The following is a 23,504-nucleotide window of genomic DNA, read 5'->3' as shown; positions in this document are numbered from 1 at the left end:
TCCTGAGATGCCCATGGTGCTGCTCTGCCCCAGACTGTTGGCTGACGCCAGTTGCCACCACCTCTGTCCAGCTGCAGCAGGAAGCCGCGAGCACCAGCCTGGGAATGAGATGGTCAAACAGCCTGCAAAGCAATCCCTTCTCGCAACCCCCGCCAGGGCCCACCCCCCCCCCCTCGGCCCTGACTCAGCTGGGAGCCCAGGGTAGACAGCTCCCACCACGTGCTCTGCGGTGCCCACTGCCCCTAGGCTGAGCCCTGTGTCCCTCAGAGTTAATCGTGCACAGTGGGGCCCCAGTCGGTGCAGGTGGGCTGGGACACGGGCCTGGGAGCGTGTGTAACGGTAGCACCGGCTGCAGCCAGCCTGGGCTGCGCTCAGCCCCTGCTGTGTGGAAGCCAGCGGGGTGAAGGTACGCCAGAGCCCTGCCATGCTCTCCCTGGCACACCTCCCTGCTAAGTGGTGTCACCTGCCAGCTGGAGCTAGAGACTTGGGCCCCTCTAGTAATTGTACCATGAGGCCAGCCCCAGCTGAGCTCAGGCCCCTCTTGTGCCAGGGGCCATGAACCAGCAAGAGTCTCTGCCCCAGAGCGCCCAGTCTCAAGCAGAGCCAGGGGGATGGGACTTGCCCAAGGTCACACGTGAGGGCCAAAGCAGAGTTAGGAAGTGAACACTGTCCAGGGCTCTGCCCACTGGCCCCTGTGTGTTGTGGGTGTAAGTGCAGCAGTGTAAGGACGAGGGCGACATCCGGTAACTGCCCAGAGATCTCTGTGCTGACGGCTGCTGCTAAACAGCAGCCGGTCAATATGGCTAGGCTGAGGCATCCTTCATTCAGGCTCAATGGGACAAGCAATTAAATATCCCAACATCTAGCAATAGCTGGAAACAATAGGAGACCACCACCCATGTCACTGGGCCACAGGCTGGAGTGAAGCAGTGGGATCTGAGAGGTTTCCCCAGGCTTGATTGCAGATGCAGGTGTTAGGGCTGGTTGGTTGCAGCTGTGTGCGAGAGAAAGCAGAATACCAAGAGAACGGGGGGAGAAGCAGTGGAGAGCATGGCCCTGAGTGGGAGCCAAGACAGCTGCTTAGCGTACAAGACTGGCTCGAGGGCTGGCTGGGAAATGGAGCCAAACTGCCCCTATTTGTTTCCTTGCGATTCAGGGGCATTGTGGGTCAGACCAAAAGTCCATCTAGCCGTGTCCTGTCTTCCGACTGTGGCCAGTGCCAGGGGCCCTAGAGGGAATGGACAGAACAGGGAATCATCAAGTGATCCATCCCGTCTCCCATTCCCAGCTCCTGGCAAACGGAGGCTAGGGACACCATCCCTGCCCAGCCTGGCTAATCGCCATTGATGGACCTATTCTCCATGAATTTGTCTAGTTCTTTTTTGAACCCTGTTATGGTCTTGGCCTTCACAACATCCTCTGGCAAGGAGTTCCACGGGTTGACTGTGCGTTGTGTGAAGAAATACTTCCTTTTATGTGTTTTAAACCTGCTGCCTGTTAATTTCATTGGGTGACCCCTAGTTCTTGTGTTATGAGGAGTAAATAACACTTCCTGATTCACTTTCTCCACCCCAGTCATGATTTTATAGGCCTCGATCATATCTCCCCTTAGCCGTCTCTTTTCCAAGCTGAAAAGTCCCAGTCTTATTCATCTCTCCTCATAGGGAAGTCATTCCATTCCCCTAATCATTTTTGTTGCCCTTTTCTGAACCGTTTCCAAGTCCAATAGATCTTTTTCGAGAGGGGGCGACCAGAGCTGCTCAGAGTGTCCAAGGTGTGGGCGTACTCTGGCTTTATATAGAGGCATATGATGTTTTCTGTCTTATTATCGATCCCTTTCCTAATGAGGCCCAACTTTCAATTTGCTTTTTGACTGTTGGGCCCCCAAGAAATTGCTGGAACTTCTGCTACTGGGAATAACCGGGTCAGGCCCTGCCTGGGGGCTGAGCTCAGGGTGGGGCTGCCCTCCCCAGGAGCCCGGTTTCTGTGTCTGGCACTGGATTTGGTTTTGATTTCTGTCTGTGACGGCTTGGCTGGGGGATCCCTGAGGGGGACTCCAGGGCAGTGCAAGCAGCTGATGCAGCGACCTGCGGATTCACTGTGGTGTAGCCGAGCCCTGCGCTGGGCTTGTGACTTCGGCTCCCGGATCCAGGTCAGTGTAACCTGGGTTAAGCATGCCCGGCGCAGGGGGGCTGGAATAATGGGTATGGGGAGGCGGGGTGCTGAGAGCCATTGAACCAAACTGTAAATCCTGGGTATAATGGAAACCCTTTCAAGCCAGGGGGGTGCTGCAGCCCCTCCCAGCACCCCTAGTTCCAGCAGCCCTGGGCGGGAGCTGCAGCTGGCAGGAGGTGGGCAGCCAGGCTCGGGGGGGAGCGGAGCTGCTGTGAGACCCCCCTGGCTGGGGCTCCCGGAAGTGTTTTGCTTTCAGGCTCTGAAGCGAGAGTTTAAAAGCCCAAGGTCTCGGGCCTTGGCTGGGGCAGCTGCCGGGCCAGTGGGGAGCAGGCGACTCACCCGGGTCCATTTGCCAGCGGGGTGATTCTGGGCGGAGAGGGGCGCTGCTGGGCGAGAGGTGCCCGTCTGCTCCTGCCGCCCGCCCCTGCCCTCGCCCTCCGGCTGGGGGTACCCCCTGGGGCCAGGGGCTGCTGGCTGGCACAGGCATCCTGCCCAGGCTCACGGACGCTGGGGGGTAAGACGAGCTGCCCTGGTACCTTCTAAGCCCATGGGTCCACGGTTCTAAGGTGCGGGGCTGGGGCAGCGGTGGGTGGCTCAGTGGCCCACGCTCCTGTCTGACCGGACCGTTCTCTGCCTGCAGGGAGCTTGGGCGGCCAGGCGGAGTGGAGGGGGTAGATTGGAGGAGGCCAGGAGAGGGGATGGAAGGTGTCGGGGGGATGATGGATTGGGGGCTGGGCAGGGGGTGGAGAGAGGCGTAGGCTGGAAGCCCAGTAAGGAGTTGAGAAATGGGGGATGGGGGCTGATCAGGGGGTGGAGAGAGGGAGGGGTTGGAAGGCAGGGCAGGGGGCTAGCTTTGCTTTGTCCATGCTAATACCAGCTTTGCCCCCTTCACACTGGCCCTGCGCTTCCTGCAGGTGCCCAGTGCCCACCCACATGGAGCTGCGTGACTATCAGTGGGAAGTGATCCTGCCCGCCTTGGAGGGCAAGAACATCATCATCTGGCTGCCCACTGGTTCAGGGAAGACCCGGGCAGCCGCCTATGTGTGCAAGAGGCACCTGGAGACTCGGGAGCGGGCCAAGGTGGCCGTGCTGGTGAACAGGGTGAGATTGGCTTTGCACTGGTCGGGGGGCATGGCTCATGCTGGGGTGGGGCTGATTCTCCCAGCCTAGCCTGCCCCGGCCAGACATGACGGGGAGGCAGGACATGTTGGGGCTGCAGCCGGAGAGGGGACCAGCCAGAGTGAGGAGCCGCCCCTGCCGCAGGCCTTCAGCTCTTTGCACAACAAACATGCTCCATGTTACGGAGGAGCCGTGTGGGCTGAGTCCCCACGTTCGCTGGATGGTCGCCATGTGCCAGGCGGGGCTGTGGGGGCAGAGGGCCTTTGGGCTAATTACCCACATCAGGCTGGCCTCACGGTCTCAAGGGGGTGGATTTTACGCTGGGGGGGAGCTGTGTTCATGCAGCGGGTGGGAAAGCAAGCAGGCAAAACACACCCGCTTCCCCCTCTGCCCAGGTAGCCGAGAGCTGGCTCAGTCCCTTTGGCCAGACATCTCTGGAGGCTGCAGCCTTTCAGCTTGCACAGCGGCCAGGTCTTGTGGCCGCCCATCCTCCCCCACGGCCGAGCATGGCACCCCAGCACTGTGTGCTGTGTTCTCTGCATAGCTGGTCCATGTGAGAGGATAACAGCCTACTACTGCTGCTAGCTAATGGCATTATCCTGTTAGCTCCAGTGATGGAGAGGGCTGTGCTGAAGGTCCTGGGTTCAAAACCTGCCGAGGACCCATGCTAAGGAGGGAGGGTCCCCAAACACCTGCTCCTACGCTGGAGCCCCCTAGACCGGCCGGGCGTGGCTGGCTCGGGGTGGGCAGGGGCTGCTCTGCTTGGCCTCTGTTGTCCATGGGAGGTCGCTCAGCTCAGCAGCCAGGGCTCTCCCCAGACCCTGCTCTCCACCCCACCCTGAGCTCAGGGAAGGTTCTGGGCTGATGCTCTTCAGCACACAAGCCTCACCGGGCGTCTCTTGTGTGCTGGGTCGCTAGGTGCACCTGGTGGATCAGCACTACATGCAGGAATTCCACGCGCTGCGGGATCGCTTCCAGGTCACGCCCATCAGCAGCGACAGCGACCGGAAATTCTTCTTCTCCCAGGAGGTGAAGCTGAGCGACCTGGTGATCTGCACAGCGAAGATCCTGCAGAACGCCCTGACCAGCCAGGACCAGGACATGCACGTGGAGCTGACAGGTAGGAGCCCGGCGGGATGGGAGCCGTCCCACGTGGGGCTGGGATCTCAGGACCGGATCCCCAGCTCAGGTCAGTTGGGTGTGCTGATGTCAGTGCTGATTGACACCGGCTGAGGATCTGGCCTTTGGTTGCTGCTGACTGTGCACAAGCCAGCGAGAAAACCCAGCTTGACTCTCAGATCCTGGGGGATGGAGATGGTGGGAGCAAGAGAAAAGGGCTGGTCCCTGGGCAGAGCCCTGGGCTGGGAGCCAGGCCACAACGTGACGATGGCCGATTCATTCCCTGTCGATACAGTGGGGACAGTGAGCCTGCCCTGCCTTGGAGATCAAAGGGCGGGAGAAGGGCCAGTGCCGATGTTTTGTAAACTGCCCACATTTGATCTGGAGTCCGTGGGAGGCAGACAAGACAGTGTCATTCCCCTGCCCTCGGCAGTTGCTGGTCACCTCACAGAGCAGACCCTAGCTCTGCCCACACGGTCCCCTTGCTGAAGCATCTGTGCCTTGAAATCCTCCCAGACTTGATGTCTCCATTTGGCAGCTGGGGACTGCAACCCAGAGAGGCTAAGTGATGTGCCCAAGGCGCCCCAGGGAGTCTGTGGCAGAGCTGGGAACTGACCCCGGGTCCTCAGCTAGCACCCTAGTCACTCCCGCTCCTTCCGGAGCCTCTTCCCACGCCCCATCCCCATCAGCCTCTCTCCAGGCTCCTCAGCTTGGCTCAGCCTCATCTCCCTGGGCAGATTTCTCCCTGCTGGTGATTGACGAATGCCACCACACCCACAAGGACGGCGTCTACAACCAGATCATGGAGGATTACCTGGAGCGCAAGATAAGAGGCGAGCGGAAGCTGCCGCAGATCCTGGGCCTCACCGCCTCTCCCGGCACCGGGGGGGCCACCAACTTCCAGGGGGCCAGGCAGCACATCCTGCAGGTGAGTGGAGCATTCCTCGTGCCCCGCATCCCAGCTAAGAGGGGGACGTGGCTGGCTGCCACCCCAGTGGCCCAGGAACTGCGGCACCTCCCTGAGATTGCACCAGGCTTGTCTTTTGGCTGCTGGAAAAGGCCCTTGGAGACGAAATTGGGGCCGTGCAAGCTGTCCACCAAGGGAGCCCATCTCCTCAGCATCTGGTCACCTGACACACCTGAGATTCTAGCCACAGCAGCCACATGGATCACGGAGCTGCAGTGTTGTTCCCTCTGGCGTCTGTCAGGGGATGTCTTCAGGGTGTGGGGGTGTGAGTGGCTGCTGGTGCCACGCTAGGATGCTGATGGTATCCCTGCCTGGGTACATCTGGGATATCCCCCCCCACCTCCTTCTTTGCACTGGGACCTTCCCAGCTCAGTGCGTCCAGGCATGTGCCCTTTGGCCCCAGACTAGTGCCTGTGGCTCAGAGCAGGATGCCGGAGGGGCTGGCATGTGGCTCATACGGCTCTCGGGGGGGGGAGGGTGTTTAACTCTTTTAGATCTGCGCCAACCTGGACACCGCCAAAATCATGTCGTCCCAGAAGCACCGTGTCCACCTGGAGGCTCAGGTCCCGCAGCCCAGGAAGCAGTACGATGTGTCCCACGAGAGGCTGCAGGTATAGGACTCTCGGAGCTGCACATGGGCGCGGACCCCAGGGGGGAAGAGAGAGACCCCACTGCAGGGGAGGCCAGTGACAGCCCTTCGGGGTTTAAACCCCTCAGTCAGCTCAGCTTAGGTCAGAGCCTGGGAGGTGGGCAGGGGTGGCCGAGCCAGGGCCCTTCACAGCCCATCCCATAATCAGCTGGGTCCCCTGTGGTCCCAGCCTGCGACCCGGCTTGCACCGTGCCCTCAGGGCACGCCGCGGGCAGCAGCCTTCCCCTAGAGACATTGAGCCCCTCTGAGCTCCCCCGCCACACTCTGCTCTCCAGGATCCCTTGGGCAGGAAGCTGAAGGAGACCATGGCCCACATCCACCAGTACCTGGACGTTTGCGGCGTGCCGCAGGACTTCGGCACACAGATCTACGAGCAGCGCGTTGTCGAGCTGGGGACGGAAGGTGAGGGGCTGTGCCCCAGTGCATGGGGGTTGGGAGGATCCGTAGAAATCTAGAGCTAATCAGGGGGAGGAAGGTTGGACTTGTGGCTCAGGCATTGGATTGGGACTCGGGAGCTCTGGATTCAATTCCCAGCTCCGCCTGGCCTTGGGCAAGTCAGTTCACTGCTCTGTGCCTCAGTTTCCCCACCTGTAAAATGGCGATAACGATCCTCTCTTTCAACTGAAGGGGCAGGGCTAGTCTCTTATCATGTGCCCATGTGGTGCCTAGCACAATGGGATCCCTCCAGGCGTTACTGTGTCTACACACAAATGGCTTAGATAAACCACCTGGGCTCCAGAACGGGCACCCACGCGGATCCCAATGGCAGTGCTTGCGAGAGGGCAGAATCCTCAGCATGTCCCTTAGCTGTGGAACTCCCTGCTGCAGGGTGGGAAGGAAGCTAATAGTCCTGCAGGGTTTTTGCACGGAACAGTGCCTGCAGTGACCCGAACCATGAATCCAATCCCAAGGATTGTGCAGCCTCATGCACCAAGGCGCAAAGTGATCCGGGGAAGGAATTACCCCGCCCCTCCTGTGGGATAGCCTGGGCCTCTGATCCCGCCCCCCGGCTGCTGTGGGGGACTGAGCCAGGTTATACTGCTCAGTAACCACAGTCACCAGCGTGGTATTTTCTGTTACTGCCTTTTCCTCCTCACTGTGTAATGGGCCTTTGCAACATGCTTTCTTCCTGGAGCTGGGAATAGAACCCAGGAGTCCTGGCTCCCAGCTTCCCCTGCTCTAACACTAGATACACTCCCCTCCCGGAGCCAGGAATAGAACCCAGGAGTCCGGAGCCCGGTCCCCGCACTGGCCCCGCTGTCAGTGACTGTCCAAGGCACCGTGCCGGGGGCTTGGCCCTCAGCAGCCGCTACAGTGGTTTTGTTCCTACGTCCCCAGGAGCCGAGTCGTTCTGCCGTAAGAAGCGTACGTGCGCCATCCACCTGCGGAAGTACAACGACGCGCTGCTGATCAATGACACGGTGCGTGCCATCGATGCCTTCAGCACCCTGGACGACTTCTACCAGCTGGAAAAGGCCACCAAGGTTCTGCAGGACCCCACGGAGCGCTTCCTCGTCAGCACCTTTGAGGGTGAGGGCTGGAAGCGGGATACGGGGGGGACCTGGAGAGCCCATAACAAAGCAAGGGGAGGGGTCAGCTAGGACCAGTGTGCTCATCTAGGCAGGCCTCCTGCATAGGGCAGGCCAGAGAACCCTCCCCAGGAAGTGGGGGCAGGTACCTGCCCAGACAGGCAAGTGGCAGAACTGGGACTAGAACCCATGTGTCCTGACTCCCAGTCCAGTGTCCTAACTACTAGGCCACGCTGCCCCTCACAGTGCTAGGGGCATGGGACCTCTCTCTGGGAGGACTCGCTGCCAGATGTCCATTACGTGTGAAGAGCGTTAGGATTAATGTAACCCATGGTGGGGAGGGGGGCCGGTCCCCAGGAGCAGATAAGAGCCTACTGCAGCTGCCAGCTACCAGAGTCGCTCCTTTCACCTCAGCGGTAGAAGTCTGTGCTCTTAGCGCTGCAGGCCCTGGGGCTGAATCCTGGGCCAGGGTGCGTGTGCTGTAAATGAGCCCGGGGGCTCGCTGGCTCAGAGCTGCAGTGCTCATCCGTCTGTGCGTCCCGTTGCAGAGAACAGGACAGCCCTGCTGGCTCTGGCCAGCGACCCGCGCTACGAGAACCCCAAGCTGAGCAAGCTGGAGGAGATCCTCCAGGAGCAGTTCAAGACCCCAGACAGCTCCCGCGGCATCATCTTCACCAAGACGCGCCAGAGCGCCCACGCCCTGCACAAGTGGATCCAGGAGAACGCAAAGCTGGCAAGGCTGGGCATTAAGGCAGCTGTCCTAACTGGAGCCGGCTATAGCAACCAGACCAAGCACATGACCCAGGTGGGTGGGTGTGTGCGAGGGAGGAGGCAGATGGGGTGAAGGCAGCAGTGCCCAGCATGGCTCTCCTCAGCCCAGGAGCTCCAGGAGCTTTGCACGCACACACCCTCTTGAGAGAGTAGCGAGAAACTGAGGCACAAAGAAGCAAGTGCCGTGCTCCCCAGGCTGGTGACAGAGCTGGGAAGAGAACCCAGATGTCCTGACCCCCAAGCTGTACCCCACTAGGACCCAGTCTCCTCTCGCAGCTGGGAGAAGACAACCCTGGAGTCCCAGCCCCTCCAAGAGCTGGGAAAAGAACCCAGGAATCCTGACTCCCACCCCCTCCTCTGTTCTAACCACAAGGGCCTCCCCGTGGAGCCTCTCCTGCCCCACCCCACCCCACTGGGTGAGCTGAAAGAAGCGTGAGGGACCTGTCCCCTCGCACTTGGGAGGGAAGGAATGAGTTAGTAGTTTTTAATCCGTGTGATTCTCACCCTGTCGTGGCCCGGGGGGCCCTGGGGCCGTGTACTGGGGAGTCCCCATGCAGAGCTGCAGCTTCAGACTCTGTGTCCCAGGTCCCATCTTTCCAAGGTTCCCTGTTGTCCTTTAGCCCGGCGGCTGGGCGATTGCAGACAGGCCTGCCTGGGACCCTGGAACTGCCCCTGCAGCCGTGGGCGGGAACGACAGCTCCGTCCCTTCTCTCTTCCCAGAACGAGCAGCAAGACGTGATCAAATTGTTCCGCAAGGGAGACTTCAACCTGCTCTTCTCCACCAGTGTGGCCGAGGAGGGCCTGGACATCCCAGAATGCAACATTGTGGTTCGCTACGGGCTGATGACCAACGAGATTGCCATGGTGCAGGTAGCCGGCCGCTCCCGGGTCCTGGCCAGGCTCTTCCCTTGTTCCCCGGATCCCTCCCTCCTGGCTCTGAGAGACCGAGCACTAGGCTGGGCTGTGCGTCTCGGCTCCATGGGGTGGGGCAAGCTGCTGCCTTCCTCGGTGCAGGGGGAAGCCGCCTGTCCCAGGCCCACCTGGCTGGGTCTGTCTGACACACACCTGGCCCCCGGCTCCCCGGAGTCCTGCTGGGCGCCGCTCACAGCCGGGTCCCTCTCGATGCAGCAGGTGCAGAGCTCGGGAGCAGGAGCTGTGCAGCGAGGCCAGGGCCACATGGGGCACAGAGACCAGACTCCCCACTGCTCTCTGGGGGGCTCCCTGCAGGCCAGGGTCTAGGCATGCTGGTGGGGGGGCTGCGCCCACGAGGTCTTGCATCCCCAGTGCCATCTGCCAGCACCAGAGGATGGCGAAGCCGCCCACACCCAGTGGGCTCAGCGTTCCCCCAACCCCCTCGCTAGGGGGCGTTGCAGACCTCCCATCCCCCTACTCCTGGGTAGGGTGTGGGGAGGGGCGCTGCCGGCGCTTTCCCTGGGCTCCTTCCTGAGCTGACCTCAGGCGTGACCCGACTGCGCGTCCCCGTTTGCACAGGCCAGGGGCCGCGCCCGCGCCAAGAACAGTCTGTACTCCGTCCTCGCCAAGGCCAACAGCAAGGAGGTGTCGCGGGAGCGGCTGAACGAGACCCTGGAGGAGCTCACGCAAAGAGTCATCGAAGAGGTGCAGGCCATGCCGGAGAAGGAGTACCGGGACACGGTGAGGGGGCCGGCACTCGGCATGGCCCGTGTCCACGCGCCATGGTGCAGAGGGGGGTTCCCGGTGCATTGGGCCCACTGGCACCTCAGGCCCCGTTCTCCACCCCAGCCACGCTGCTCAGACAGCCTGGTCGGTGCTAAGGCCCCCATGTGCCCGCCCCAGGCCGGCGGTGGGGACAGAGCGGAGCTGAGGGGGCTGGTGGTGCCTCTTGCCGCGTGTCTGTGGGTGTCTCGCCTGCCGTGGTGTTCCCGCCACACCGCCGTTGAGCTGCCCTCCCCTCCCACAGATCGCAGCCCTGCAGCGAAGCGCCATCGTTAGCCGGAAGGTGAAGAGGGCTGAAGGCAACCAGAAGCGGCAGCTGCACGAGCCGGACGCCGTCCGCCTCCACTGTATAAACTGCAACGTGGCCGTGTGCCACGGCAGCGACCTGCGCACCGTGGAGAAGATGCACCACGTCAACGTCAACCCGGACTTCAAGTGAGGGCGGACTGGGGGGATGGGGACCGGGGAGGGGACCCGCGTGAGCAACGGCCCCCATATCCCCCAGGGGCACCCGGCCATTTGCTCTGTGTGGGCTGCCAGAGCTGGGAGGGGAGGTGGGCAGACGCCTGCCAGCACCCACTGGGCCAAGGGAATCTGGGGACAGTCGCTAGATGTTCCCCGACCCCCTGCCCTCAGACCTCTCTCATTCTGCGCTGAGGCCCCCTGCCTGGCAGCCCTGCTGGCCCCTCACTCAGCGCTGGGACTCCCTGCGGGGCTAGGGCTCCCTAGCAAGATCCTGGAGAGACACGTCTTTCGGCCCCATCAGGCCTGGATCATTCCCGTCTGCTCCAGGGAACAGCTTGGCCGTACTTGGGGCTGGGATTGTCCCTCTTCCTGGGCGGTGGGAGGGCAGCTCCCCTCCCCAGGTGGCTGCGTGCTGGCTCCAATTGAGAGCTCTGCACTCTTGGCTCACAAGCACCCTCTTCTTAGCTTCTTATGGCAACGGCTCTTGGTGCATTTCCTGCAGGATTTACTACAACGCCACGTCCGCCAAAGTGGAGATTCCCCGGAACTTCAAGGACTGGAAGCCAGGGGGCAGCATCAGCTGTGCCAGCTGCGGCCAGGTGAGTCCGCGGCTGGGGAACCCGCTGGGGCCGGGCAACGCTGTTAGCTGCTTTCATAGGTGACTCTCCCTTACTGGGTAAGCTGGCCCTGGGGTCAAATTGGAAATACTCCCAGTTTGCATGGACAGAGTCCAAGTGACGGAGAACCCACACATCCCTTGGGGATCCCAGGCTGCCAGCCCCAAACATTCAAAAATCATGAGGTTTCTAAAAAGGTGGTTTCTGAGCCTTTAGGAGTCACAGCTCCCCTCCTCCCAGCTTTTCTGCGGAGCCATGAGGGCAAGAAACTTCCTTTTTCTTTTAAGGGAAAGCTGAGATTTCCCCCCCCATCACATGACTCCAGGAGCTGGGGCTTTAAGGAAAGCATCAAATATTAAATCCTGGCAATTGGGAATAGTGGGGTCTGCGCTGATGGCTAATTATTCACATTTCAGAATTTCCAATGTGAGTTTTTCTGCATTAAACTTCCAGCCATTGGATCTTGGGTGTATGTGGGAGTGAGTGTGAGCATGTGTCTGTATGTGTGTGTCGGTTTGTGTGTGACTGGGTGTGTGTGGTTCAGGTATATACACTCACCCGTCTATGACTTGGAGCCATTTGTACAATTCAGCTTGGGGATCAGATTGGAAGCTCTGTCGCCCAGATGTGTGACCGTTTTGGTCCCGGCGATTTGCGGTGGGTCCTGACTGTCCATCCAGGTGATGTGTCCCTCGTCTGTCCATGCAGGCCTGGGGCATGGAGATGATCTACCGCAGCGTGACGCTGCCCGTCCTCTCCATCAAAAACTTCGTGGTGGCGACACCGGACGGGAACAAACAGACCAAGCAGTGGAGCCGGGTGACTTTCGCCATCGAGGAGTTTGACTATGTGGAGTACTGCAGCAGCAAGCTGGGCATGTAGCACCCGGCGCGCTCAGGAGACTGTCCGAGCCCCAGGCACCCTCCCATGGTGATAGGGAGCCTCAGCCCAGCCCTTGGCATGGTAGGCAGGAGCGCCCCTCCTGGAGATCAGCACTGGGCACAGTGGAAGCATTTTAACCCTGCTTTGTCCGGGTGTGGCTCTGTCTTTCCTCCATAAGCTCTGCAGTACCCGGGCACTAGGCAGGAGCAGACCAATGGAGGAGTAAGAACCCTCTGGAGATGGGGGGCCCCCCTGCGCTCCTGCCCCCTCTGCTCTGCTGGGCCCCTCTGGGCCTGCGCAGAATCAGGTGCAGGATTGGGACCTAGGGGGGCTGCCTCCCCCAGAGACCAGACTCTGGGCTGAGAGGTGGTCTAGGGATGGGACTGAAGTGTCCCGGCCAAACAAGGCAAGGGATCATAGAACCATAGGGGTCATGCAGTCTGACCCCCTGCCAAGATCTGTACTGTTCAGCCCAGGATTGGCCAAAAAAATCCCTCCTGCCCTCCCCAGGCATCTAATGCACTCCCCCATCCACCCTCCTCTCCACCCTGCCCTGCCCTCCCCCTCAACACTCACTGCTAAGGGGCAGAGTGGTGTGACCAAAGCACAGCCCTGGGATGCAAGACTCCTGGGTCCTGTTCCCAGCTCTGCCGTTGACTCACTGGCTGATCTCACACACGTCTCGTCCCTCCTCTGTGCCTCAGTTTCCCTACCTGGCAGCCAATGGATAATGCCGCACCCCTTCTAAGGGGCATCTGAGGGTAAATGTCTTTGTGGTTCTGTGAAGGATGGTACGCATCTCTCCCCCGGCCCTTGTCCGGGAGCCCTCCCCGCATCTCGGTCACAGTTTGCAGTGATTCTGCGCAATGCACACAGGCCATATTTTTTCCTGCTCGGCTGCACGAACCCGAGTACGTGTCAATTGCAGCAGCGAGTGATCGGTTTGCAGGACTGCCACCAGCCCCTCTGCTGTCCGAACCACTCACCCTTGCAGCGGCTCGTGCTTAGCCGGAGGGGAGAAGCCAGTACGAAAACAGGCAAGTTCTTATGAAAATTGGAAGAATAAAGCCAATAGGGGGCCTCCTTGAGCCTCTCGGGGCCCCCACACAATTGCTTAGCCTGCGTATGCCTAGTGCCAGCTCTGGGTGGGTAGGAGGGACAAGCCCCACGGAGTCACTAGACACCACACAATGCGGTCGGGAGCGGCCGGCGAGTTGCTTTGCGCGCTGATCTCCAAGCAGCCTGCTGCCACTTGGGGGGTTTGAGGCTGTGACGCTGGCAGGCCAGGTGGCAGCTCATGCCGCCGTCCCCAGGCCTCAGCTGACCGCTGACAAATACACAGCGGGCACCAGTCTGGCTCCCCGGGGGTTCGTAGTGATAAACCAGGTAGTAGAATTATCAGCATGTGCTTAGTGTTTAGACTTCAGCGAATTGCTGTGAGTTGCTACGTGCGTTAATCTCAGTCAAACTCTGTATCCCACCCTGTAAGGTAATAGCTGAGCGTTTGCGCTGTCAGCCTCTGTAACTGTGTAAAGCCCCGGACTGGAGCGAGAGCGATTAGTGTGAAATGCTGGCCCCCGACAGCAGGCGTTACCGCCAGCCTACAAGGAAGGCCCAGCCACACCAGACGGACTAGAGCGGAACGTTAATGTGGACAAAAGACTTGGTTGTTTACGCTCCCTAACCCTATTAAGATGAGTCTCGCCCGTGAATTCCTCCCATGTCCCATCAGCTGAGTTTCAACTCCGAGCAGAAGAGGAGAAGGGAATAAAAACCCCTCACAAGGAGGAACTGGATCTTTATGCTTCTTTGCATAGGACAAGACTCGCTAGGCATAAGCAAAAGATCCCCAGCTGCTCAGCCCGGGTTAGCCCTGCAGGAGACACAGAGCTTGCATAGCATAGAAGCGTCTGTGACTTTTTCAAACTGAAGATTGGAACTCATTTGTGTGCATCTGTTTACCCACTTTAACTGTATAAATAACTCGGATTTCCTTTTCTATAGAATAAATCTTTAGATAGGTTAGTATAGGATTGGCTACGTGTGTCATCTTTGGTGTGCGATCTGAGGTGCACTTAACCTGGGGTAAGTGACGGCCCTTTGGGACTGGGAGTAACCTGAATATTGCTGTGATTCTTGGTGTAAGGGACCATGTCTCTCAGAGGCAGGCTCACCTGGGTGGCAAGACAGATCAGAGTATCCCAGGGGACTGTCTGTGATTCCGTAGGTGGTTATGGTGCCTGTGGAGTTCACACGCAATAATGGGCCCGTGAGATCTAAGCATGGCGCTCACAGCCAGGTTGGGGTTCGTGCCCTGCTTCCTAACAGGCTGCCACTCATGCTCTTGAGCTGCTGCAGGACAGCTTGGCAGAGGCATGTGGTCTCAGACCATGTCTATATTTGCCGAGTTTCTCTTAGATGGAAGAGTGCAGGCTAGAGGCCCGAGGAAAGGCAGAGTCCATGAGCCATCTCGCATATCATGCCCGCCAGCCCGCTCAATGTGCTCATGTCCCATGAAACATGGCTCCAGCGTTCACAGCCCCTCAGAACAGCTGATCTACAGACCTTGTGAGTGGCACATCCAGGACCCCATGGGCACGGAGCAGCCACAGCCCATGAGTCTCTGCCACAACCACTGAGTAGAGCAAACAGCCTGATTAAGACCTGGTCTGAAGAACCCCCCCGAGCTCATTTTGTCCACCTGACAGGGAGGAAGCAGCCTGGTTGGGATCTGAACCTGTCCCGGCGGGTATTTCAGAGCTGATGTTCAGACCCCTCTGGCAGGAGATTAAAGGATTAAAGTGGGAGCTGCAGCCAGGCAGGTCTGAGAACCAGCCAAAGTGGCAGTCTGTAAATATTCAGCAAGGTTATTTGGCATCACAAGGGCAAAGGGAGACTTGCTCCTGGCACATCAAGACAGCCCCTGGCAGCCTTGCTAGGGCTTTTCTGCATCTAATTTTTTGCTTTTTAGTTAATTTGCCATGTTGCATTTTTAACACCTGAGCAAAGTGGCCAGTGAATCCGATCTGGCTGGAACGGCTGATCCCTGCGCTGCTGGGAGCATAACTACACCAAGGGGCTAAGGGATAGAGGAAGGCACATGCCCCCGCTCCATGGCCCAGCCAGCCAGTGGAGACTCTGCAGCAGCCATCAGCACCGGGGAAGAGTTGTCTTAGTTAATGGGATTGGTTTGTTCTTCACTGGGAACTCAGCTGAGACCCCACCAAACTCATGGCACATGCCCAGCTGTTTCCTCCACAATGCATCAGCCTCTCCCATGTGGGCCAGCCCCACCCTCCGTGTAGCCCTGAATGGATTTAATTTGCAAAATCAAACTGATCACAGACAACAGGTTCGGGACTCAAATGGCGACCTGAGAAAAATGTATTCGGGCTGAGTTTGAGATGGGTTAGCGACACACGGACACCCAAAAGTTCTAATCAAAAGCCAAAGCAAACGGTAAACACTGGGCAATAAATGGGCACAAAGTATAAAGCTGTCCACAAAGTTGACGTACTTACAACTTCATGGAGCAATGAAAATAGAGACAGAAGAGACAGGCAGCAGAGGGCACCATAAATTGCCTATGTCCTTCTGATGCCCCACTGGTAAATATCCCTACATCAGTTTTTGTACCCCTTTGTTTACATATTAACATCCCTGGCCATCGATAATTAAATCTCCACCTCTTGTCCATATGCGGCCTCCTAGGTAACCATAATTAATGTTTTAATTAGTGATAGAGCTATTTGTGTCAAGACATTCATTAACATTTTCAATGCACTAACAGCAAGGGGCATTACTAAACGCCCGACCCCCCAAAAAATGCCATTCAGATTTCATGATTTGTGGTAACTTGTTTATGCCACAGCTCTTCGCGTTGCACCTCATCACCCCAGGTCACTTACTCCTCCTGCCTCTGATGCTGGCAAACTTTGAACTCCCAGCCTTGAGCCGAGTGCCAGGCCTAGCTTAATGCTACCCCTCAGCTTGTACATTCTCCCACTTGCGTTTCAGCGAGAGGGGCCTGGGCTAGATGACCTCCCGCGGTCCCTTCCAGTCCTACGATTCTATGTTAGCATCCCTCAGCCAGTTGCACCGTCTCCGTATAAAGTACGGTTGTTTTATAACCCCTGCAGGCTCAGGTTAGGGGGGGACAGACCCACACTCAGCCTGCCGCAACAGCAAAGACACAGTGGCTGGCTGGTTCTTTATAACGTCTCCAGGGCGAGGCAGGCCCCAAGCAAAAAATTTGCCACCCCAAGTTCTGAGAGCGCAACTGCCCAAGCAAGCAAAAAACAAAGGGGACCCAGAGCCGCTCCTGGTAGCACGCTGTGCGAGGGAAGGTGCTGTCCCGATGCAGTGATCTCTGGAGGGCTGGCGCGTCAGGCCTGGCTCTAGGGGGGATCTTTGCATGGGTGCACTGCAGTCCCCTGTGGCGGGTGCACTAAGGGGAGTAAAACAGGCTTTATGTTGGCCTGAAAACTAAGGGCTTGGCTACAAAGGGAGTTAGTCCAGATGAACTGCTCCTAAATTACTCCCTGTGTGAATGCTCTTACGCTGCAATAAACGTGTCATTCCAAAAATGAATCCACTTCAGACGTGGATTAAGCTCATTTGAAATAACTGTTTGTCTGCATAGGGAAGTTAATGTGGAATAAGGGAGGGTGTGAATGTAAAGTGTCTTAATTACCCCGATTGACTCCCTATGTGGATGTTTTTATTCTGGAATAACAGTGCCTTGTTCTGAATTAGTGTCTTAAATTTATAGTGGATTAAGTTAATTTGGAATAAGGCACTCTTATTCCTGAACAAACGTGTCCACATGTGGCATTAACCAGGAAGAGTTAATCTGCTTTACATCCACACCCTCCTTTATTCTGGATTAAGGTTCATGTGTAGACAAGCCCTCAAGTAAATCGCCCCAGTCTGGCCTAGCTATATAGGAGGTTGGCCTGGTGCACAAACCCCTTGGGTAGCCAGGCCCTGGCAGCCTGGACCTGCATTTCCTCACAGCGTCACTAGAGGGGAGCCCAGGCCTGGTGACTGAGCTCAGCCCCTCTCTCAGGGCTCTGAGCGGCCGTGGGGGCGCTGTGCAGCAGTAGGGGGGCTCTGTCCCTTGGGGGGGGCTGTGAAGGGAAGGGCCTGTTACTGCTGGGCCCTAAGGCCGGCTGCGAGCCTGAGCTCGGCTCTCAGAGGCAAGCAGCAAAGTGAATGAACAGAGGCGGCCGTGTGGGGCTCTGGTCCCAACTCGGCCAGCGGTGGGGCAGACGAGGCCCCACTTAATCCAGTGTCTGCTGTGTAAACATCCTCCTGGGGCCGCTCCCAGCATCCCTCAGCCCCGGGCCACGCCGCCCAGCCTCCTCGCAGCCCCTGGCGGCCCCGGCTGCCCTCCCTGGCTCCCTCAGATGGGCCCTGGGGCCTGCAACCAGCTCCGGCTGGCTGGCGGGTTTGGTGTTCGCCGTGGACTCCCAGTGCGTGGATCCCGATGGCCAAGCAGTGGCCCTCTTGGCCGCTGTGCTGGGAGCCAGCGGGGACCTCCAGGGCCAAAAGAATAAGCTCCAGCAGCTGAGGTAAACGCCATGGCCCTCTGGGGCTGTGACTGCCCCGTATCGGGGAGTCGGGGACGCCTGCCGGGGGACAGCCGTGAGAGCTGCGTGGGGGGCGGGCTTCCGGCTCCCCCCAGGCCGAGCAAGCGCTCCTGGGCCCCTTGCAAACGCTGACGTGTGGGGAGCGGGGGGCTCAGCTCCCAGGGTCCCTTGTGATTTTCTCTGTTGCCCGCCAGCCTTGTTACAGCCCCAGGGGCCCTGGCCTCGCCCGGTGGGTTGGTTTGAGGGGGGGCGTTTCTAGCCTCTGCCTTGCTCCCAGGGCTGGTGAGCAGCATGGGGCCCTCTGAGCCCAGCCCCGAGCGCTAGGGGAGTGACAGAGGCTGCAGGGGGTCGCTCGGCCGGAGCCTGTTCCCGCGGGTGAGTGATTTACGCTCTAGTTCCCACCCCATGCGCTCCAGGGTGGGTTCCCCCCTCGCCTCGCCCTCTGCACCCCTGGGGTCTCCCCATTCAGGGGCTTCTGCCCTTCATACCCAGCAGGCTGCCCTGCCGGCGGAGTCTAGAGCTCTCTGGCCGTGGCCCCCGTGCAGCTCAGAAACATGGCCTCCATGGCTGTTCTCCTTGCACTGGTATAGAGCAAGGCCCATTACTGGACGGAGGCAGCATGGCCTAATGGCTACAGCATTGGACGAGCACTCAGGAGCCTGGGGTTCTAGTTTCTGGCTCTCTCACTGGCCTGCTAGGTGACCTTGGGCAAGTCCCTTCCCCCCTCCGTGCCTCAGTTTCCTCCTGTAAAACAGGGATAAAGCTGCTGACCTCAAAGCGCTTTGAGTTCTGTGGTGGAGAAGTGCGGGCTGAGAGCTCTTTGTTCCTGGCACCATGGAGCAGACGTTTACACTGGTTGCTTTCTAGGCAGCTCAAAGCACAACCCCAGAGGGTGAGGAGAAGGAGTACTTCCTCCTCCCCAGCTACCATCCTGCTCCATGTGCCTGCAGGTCTCGCTCTCTCAGACCCAGCTCCTCCCCTGCTTTGTGCCGTGACAGCTTTGCAGAGCCTGTCGGGCTCCCGGGACCCCAAAATACTGGGGTAAGGGTGGGGGGGCCTCTCGGCTAGCAGTGTCATGAGCTCGTGGCCGCTAGCGGCTTGCCAGGAACACACAACGCCAGGGCATAGCTTGGACGCCCTGTTGTAAAACCCACTGGTCTCTGAGGCAAAGCTCTATTTGCTGCTGGTTTACAACTAGGCTGCAGGGAGACCTGGTGAATAGGGAGTCAGGACTCCTGGGTTCAGTCCTGGTTCTGCTGCTGACTCCCTGTGTGACCTTAGGCAATGTGGCCTGGGAAGGAACTTGCCCATCTGTAAAATTGGCAGACCAGCCCTGCCCATGTCTCTGTAATGCTTGCAGAGACTGAAAGCTAAAGCAGGAGCTAAGTGTTAATATGGTCACTAAAGCCACTGCCCTGGCTGGCAGTGCAGGGTCCATAGCCAGTGTGGTCGGGGGCTGAGTAGACAAGCGAGCCAGTTACGCCCCAGCTGGAGGGAGAACCTCCTTATGGCAGCAGCTCCTGGCAGATGGAGTGAGAGCACCCTGGCCCTCTCCCAGCTGATACTCTTGTCTTTGTTTCCCTGCAGCATATGGGTAATGGAAGGTCCTGTCCGTGCCACCTGGGTGCTCAGCAGGGGCCCAGGAAGAGGATGGGACAGACCCTATGGGAGCAGAGCTGACAGCAGGGGCAGGTGAGAACCTCTCTACAGAGCACATATGATCAGGTACGTGGACAGAGAATTGCTCTTGGCCCCCACACCAAGCTGAGTGGCGCAGCTGGTGACCGGGTGGTAAAGCAGTGGGAGGACGTGGGTGAAGGAAGAGCCTGGGAACCCAGTGAATGCAGCCTTGGTTGGCTGGCCCGGCAGAGAGCCCCGACGCTCAGTGGCGATTTCAGTGCCTGAGTGGTGACCTAGTGCTGCAGAGCAAACAGCCCATGCGAGCTGCTGGCTTTGGTGATCTCTCAGAAGCTGGTATTTGGGTGCAAAAGCATGAGATGACTTTTTGCCAGGATCAGGTCAGTTTCCAAGGACCTTCCCATGGCACAGGCCCCTCCCGGCGCAGAGCTTTGCAGTCGGGCCACGTGGGGCGGAAGGATTTCACGATGCCCACGCACAGGGTCTTGGTTGGGAGTTGGATGCCAAACTGCAATCTGTGGCTGTACAGCCCTTCCTCCGACTGGCTACGGAGCGTGAAATCTGCTCGTTGCTGCGACCAGCATGGCTCGTGGCACCTGTGTCCGACTCATCTGATGCCTTAGCACCCTTCCCTGGCTTTTGTAATGTGCAGCCCGCGTCAGATGCTGGGGAACGGGGGGTGGGAGGGGCTCCTGCGGCAGCAGGCAGGTGCTGAGTGGTGAGTACAAATATCCCTTGCTCTTGGTCACGTCAGCATCCCCCCTTTTCACCCCCACCAGGGCCTCGCCTCTCGCTGCCAGCGCTCCCGGGTGCGTTCTGCTATTTTAAGTGGCTGCTAAGCCAAGTTCAAACCCTCCAACCCCTTCAACCCGTTAGGAGGCAGGCAGGTGACATCTGTCACTTTCCTCAGTGCTGCCGTCCCCGGGCTCATCCTCTGAATCTGATCCAAGCCCATCAAACGTCTTCCTGAGCTGGCTTGGCCCAGGCCTGGACATGAGGCTCATGCCATTCCCGTGTTCCCCTCCATCTCTGGACCGCGCAGGGGGGAACCTGGCTAATTAGCCCTGTAGGAAGGGAGCAGTTGTCAGTGTGATTGGAGGGATACTGCTGTGATTGATGCCGGTCGGGAAGAGCTGGCTGGGGCAAGCAGCTTCTGTGCAGTGTCTAAGCACCATGTCCGTAAAACAGGCCTCCCGGGCGCTTGCTGCTAGAGACCATTGGGCTGTGCAGAGCTTTGTTCTTAGCACAGTACACGGAGCTCTCTCCTGCTCTCTGGGAGAAAGGCGGCTCAGGTGACAGGCAGATGCCCTGCTTGGGGGGGATGTTGTACCTTTGGAAATAGCTGGCCTGTGGGGTGAGGATTTTGAGCGGCTGCTCATCAGGTCAGATGGTGGTACCTGATCTAGCTCAGATGCCCTGACTGGGGAATCATGGCAGGTTTTCTGCTTTGTCCATTTCGGGAGGGGAACAGCAAATAGTTGGGACGATGCATGAACTGGCTGTGCAAATGCAAGAAGCTGGGTTCGCCTTGCTGAGTGCTATTGGTTTGCGGAGCGTACGTGGCATTTGAAAGCCCAAGGTCTCTGCCCCAAGGAGTCTAACACAGTGGAGACACGTAAGGTGGTGCGTCCGACGCCAGTGGGCGCAGGGATGCGGTGAGGAGAGGGGTGTAGGAGGGGATGGTGCTGGGTGCCTGGGAACAGGGAGCCCGTTCTAGGTGAAGTGGGAATGACGGCCCGAAGGGGCGAGTGAGAGGAGATGGCGGGGAGCTGACGCAGACAGAGGTAGGAGTGGGAGAGGGGACTGGGGGCGATGGACTCACAGCATTGCATACAGGTGGGCTGTTCAATGAAAGCTAGGGAGGTCAAGGGCAGGTGACTCCAAACGTTTTGTTAGAGAGCCCCGTGACCGCGGTACAGAGCAGTGATTCCCGGCTGTTCAGGTCATTCCAGTATCGATCCCATCTGTGGCACCGTTGATAAGATGATCTTGAATGGAGGCTCGACAGCAGCCCTTCAAAGAGCGGCGTGACCGAGAAGCGGGGGGCGCTGCTGCTCAAGTCTTTAACCCAGCCGCGTGTGTGGGGCAGCGAGAGGCACTGGCTCAAAGTCAAGGCGGGCGGAGGATTTAACAACCAAGTAACACAGCGTCTGGCTCATGGGGAGCGTGTGTGAAATGCTGGCTAACAGCCTAAAACCTACCGCGGAGCATTCGCTGTCCCAGCCCTGGCGGAGGAATCGTCTGTGTGCCCTGCTCGATGCTGTAGGAACACAGCGCAATGACAATCCCTGCCACAGGGACACCTGAGCTGGTTCTGGCCCTGGTCCCTTATGGCAGAGGGTCCCCAGTCTGTGGCTTTTTCTGCAATAAAGACAATGAAAATACACCAGTGCTCTGCTCCTGGTGCTTCCCATGGAAACTGCCAGGCCAGCTCCAGCGCAGCTGACACATGGCCATGGGCGGGAGGAGACGGTCTGTGCAGTGGTGAATGGGCGGGAGGAGACGGTCAGTGCAGTGGTGAATGGGCGGGAGGAGACGGTCAGTGCAGTGGTGAATGGGCGGGAGGAGACGGTCTGTGCAGTGGTGAATGCCCGCGGGCGGGAGCTGAGAGATCCATAATGACTGCATGGTGCAGACCCCGCTCCCATCCTTGTGGTTCAGACCCATTGTCTGCAGTTCCTCCAGCGGGAAGGGTCTGATGCAAAGTCCCAGGAGGCAGGTGGGGCTTCCAGGCTGAGCCCATTGTCCCAGGCCCCCCTTTCATTGATGAATGGCCTCTTGAGGCAGCAGGGTCGATTCAAACCATCATTTAACCCTTTCCTTTCAATTCCCTGGCATTGGTGGGGTCTCGGGTCAGACTTGCTGTCACGTGACTGTAACGCTAGCTGGATGGATGGAAACTTATCACCACTGGGGTCCTGACTACAGAGGAAACTCGGCAGTTTCATCCCTGGTGGAGGAACAATGGCTTTTCATTCATGACAGGAAGTTTTATGGCGATGGGCAATGATCGCGAATGGGCTGCAGCGGGGGTGGAATTGTCTCCAGGATCCATTCAGCCTTTCAGCTGGGACCGCCGATGGGGATGCGAACCAGGAGGTTGTTTTATGGGTGCCCAGACCCAGCTCTGTTCGCTCCTGCAGCGAGGTCAGTGAGGGCGAAGCGTTGGGGCCCAACCGACCCAGTGAGCCCAGGCTGCAGCTTCTGCTGGCAGACGTGCCACTGAGGTGCATGCCACCTGCTGTCTCCAGGTGGGAGCCCATCCCCTAACGCGGGGGGGAAACACATTCTCTCATTGTGGCATCCATGAGCCCCTCAGAAAGTGGCAGTTTCACCTTTCCGACCCCGGGGGTTTAAAATCTGCTCCATTCTCCTCGGGAGCGTCTTGGATTGGCCCTTCCTTCACGCTCTATTTTGAATACAGGCTTAGAGAGACTGACAGATTGAGTTCACCAACAAGAAGCCCGAGATGTGATCACAGCTTGTTTCTACCTTCCTGGGGAGAAAATAGCAGGTACTAACGGGCTCTCTGACCTTGCAGGGAAAGGCAGGACAGGCACCCAGGCTGGAAGCTGAAGCCAGACAAATTCCAGTTAGAAATTAGGCAGTTTTTTCCCAGTGACCCGTTGGAAGAGGCTCCCAAGGGCAGTGGGGGATTCTCCATTCCTTGGTGTCCTCAGAGCCAGACTGGCTGCCGTTCTGGATGACACGTTAGCCCAACACAAGTTACTGGGCTCAGGACAGGGGGAAGCGGGTGAAAATCTCTGGCTGGCTTTTGTGTAATGTGGGAGGCCAGGCTAGATGATCTAATGGAACTTCGTTGGGGAGCTGGCCGCGCTCTGCATGCTTCCTTCCTGTTCAGAAGGGCCGGGATCACGGGTCTTACTCCGATTGCGTAGAACGCTGCGCCCGCGCCCCCCAGGCTGAGAGCGGCTGTCCCAGGGGGTGGTGAGAGCTGCTGCTCAGACATGGGAGTACAAGCAGCTCTCAGAGCCAGGGTGCTGGTGCCAGGAGAGGTTGGGCAGCGGGCGGGGTGAGGGGCAGAGGAGGGGTGCAGAGAAGAAGTTTGTCAGCTAGAAAAACTGAGCCACTGATGGGACCCAGGAGCCAAGGTGGGACAGCTGGGCCCATGCGAGGGCAGCCGAGGGGAGGGCAGGAGGCATCAGGGCGCAGGCTGGGGGGGGGAGCTGGGGGCACAGAAGGGAGTTCATTCCCAGGCATGAGGCTGGGCTCAGAGCTAAAGTTTCCCAATTTAGGGGGAGCTTCAGTTCTGGCACTGACTCGCCA

General features: G+C 58.8%; 1 protein-coding gene across 2 annotated transcripts; it reads left to right on the top strand.

The window, feature by feature from the left end:
- Positions 1-68: 68 nt before the first annotated feature.
- Positions 69-14,018, top strand: DHX58 (DExH-box helicase 58). 2 transcript variants are annotated; one of them, XM_048830004.2, is made up of 13 exons: positions 69-2,152; positions 3,090-3,276; positions 4,213-4,414; positions 5,151-5,341; positions 5,875-5,991; positions 6,305-6,431; positions 7,368-7,559; positions 8,107-8,363; positions 9,050-9,199; positions 9,821-9,982; positions 10,269-10,459; positions 10,992-11,088; positions 11,815-14,018. In XM_048830004.2, the coding sequence occupies exons 2-13, from the start codon at positions 3,109-3,111 to the stop codon at positions 11,986-11,988; spliced, it is 2,028 nt and encodes a 675-aa protein (XP_048685961.2). In that variant the 5' UTR covers positions 69-2,152; positions 3,090-3,108; the 3' UTR covers positions 11,989-14,018. The 2 variants fall into 2 exon arrangements, with proteins under 2 accessions (XP_048685961.2, XP_048685960.2); XM_048830003.2 differs by lacking the exon at positions 69-2,152 and adding an exon at positions 2,199-2,689.
- The last annotated feature ends 9,486 nt before the right edge of the window (positions 14,019-23,504 follow it).

This window comes from Caretta caretta, chromosome 27 (genome assembly GCF_965140235.1).
Source record: "Caretta caretta isolate rCarCar2 chromosome 27, rCarCar1.hap1, whole genome shotgun sequence".
Lineage (NCBI taxonomy): Eukaryota > Metazoa > Chordata > Testudines > Cheloniidae > Caretta > Caretta caretta.
The sequence above is the reverse complement of the archived record's forward strand: the minus strand, read 5'-3'. Positions and strand labels throughout refer to the sequence as shown.

What these genes read in the sequence shown, in the direction of transcription:
- DHX58 (XM_048830004.2), top strand. Translation starts at nt 3,109, where the DNA reads ATGGAGCTGCGTGACTATCAGTGGGAAGTGATCCTGCCCGCCTTGGAG. An exon ending in TGTCGAGCTGGGGACGGAAG is followed by an intron (nt 6,432 to 7,367) that starts GTGAGGGGCTGT and finishes CTACGTCCCCAG; the next exon opens with GAGCCGAGTCGTTCTGCCGT. An exon ending in AGACCAAGCACATGACCCAG is followed by an intron (nt 8,364 to 9,049) that starts GTGGGTGGGTGT and finishes CTCTCTTCCCAG; the next exon opens with AACGAGCAGCAAGACGTGAT.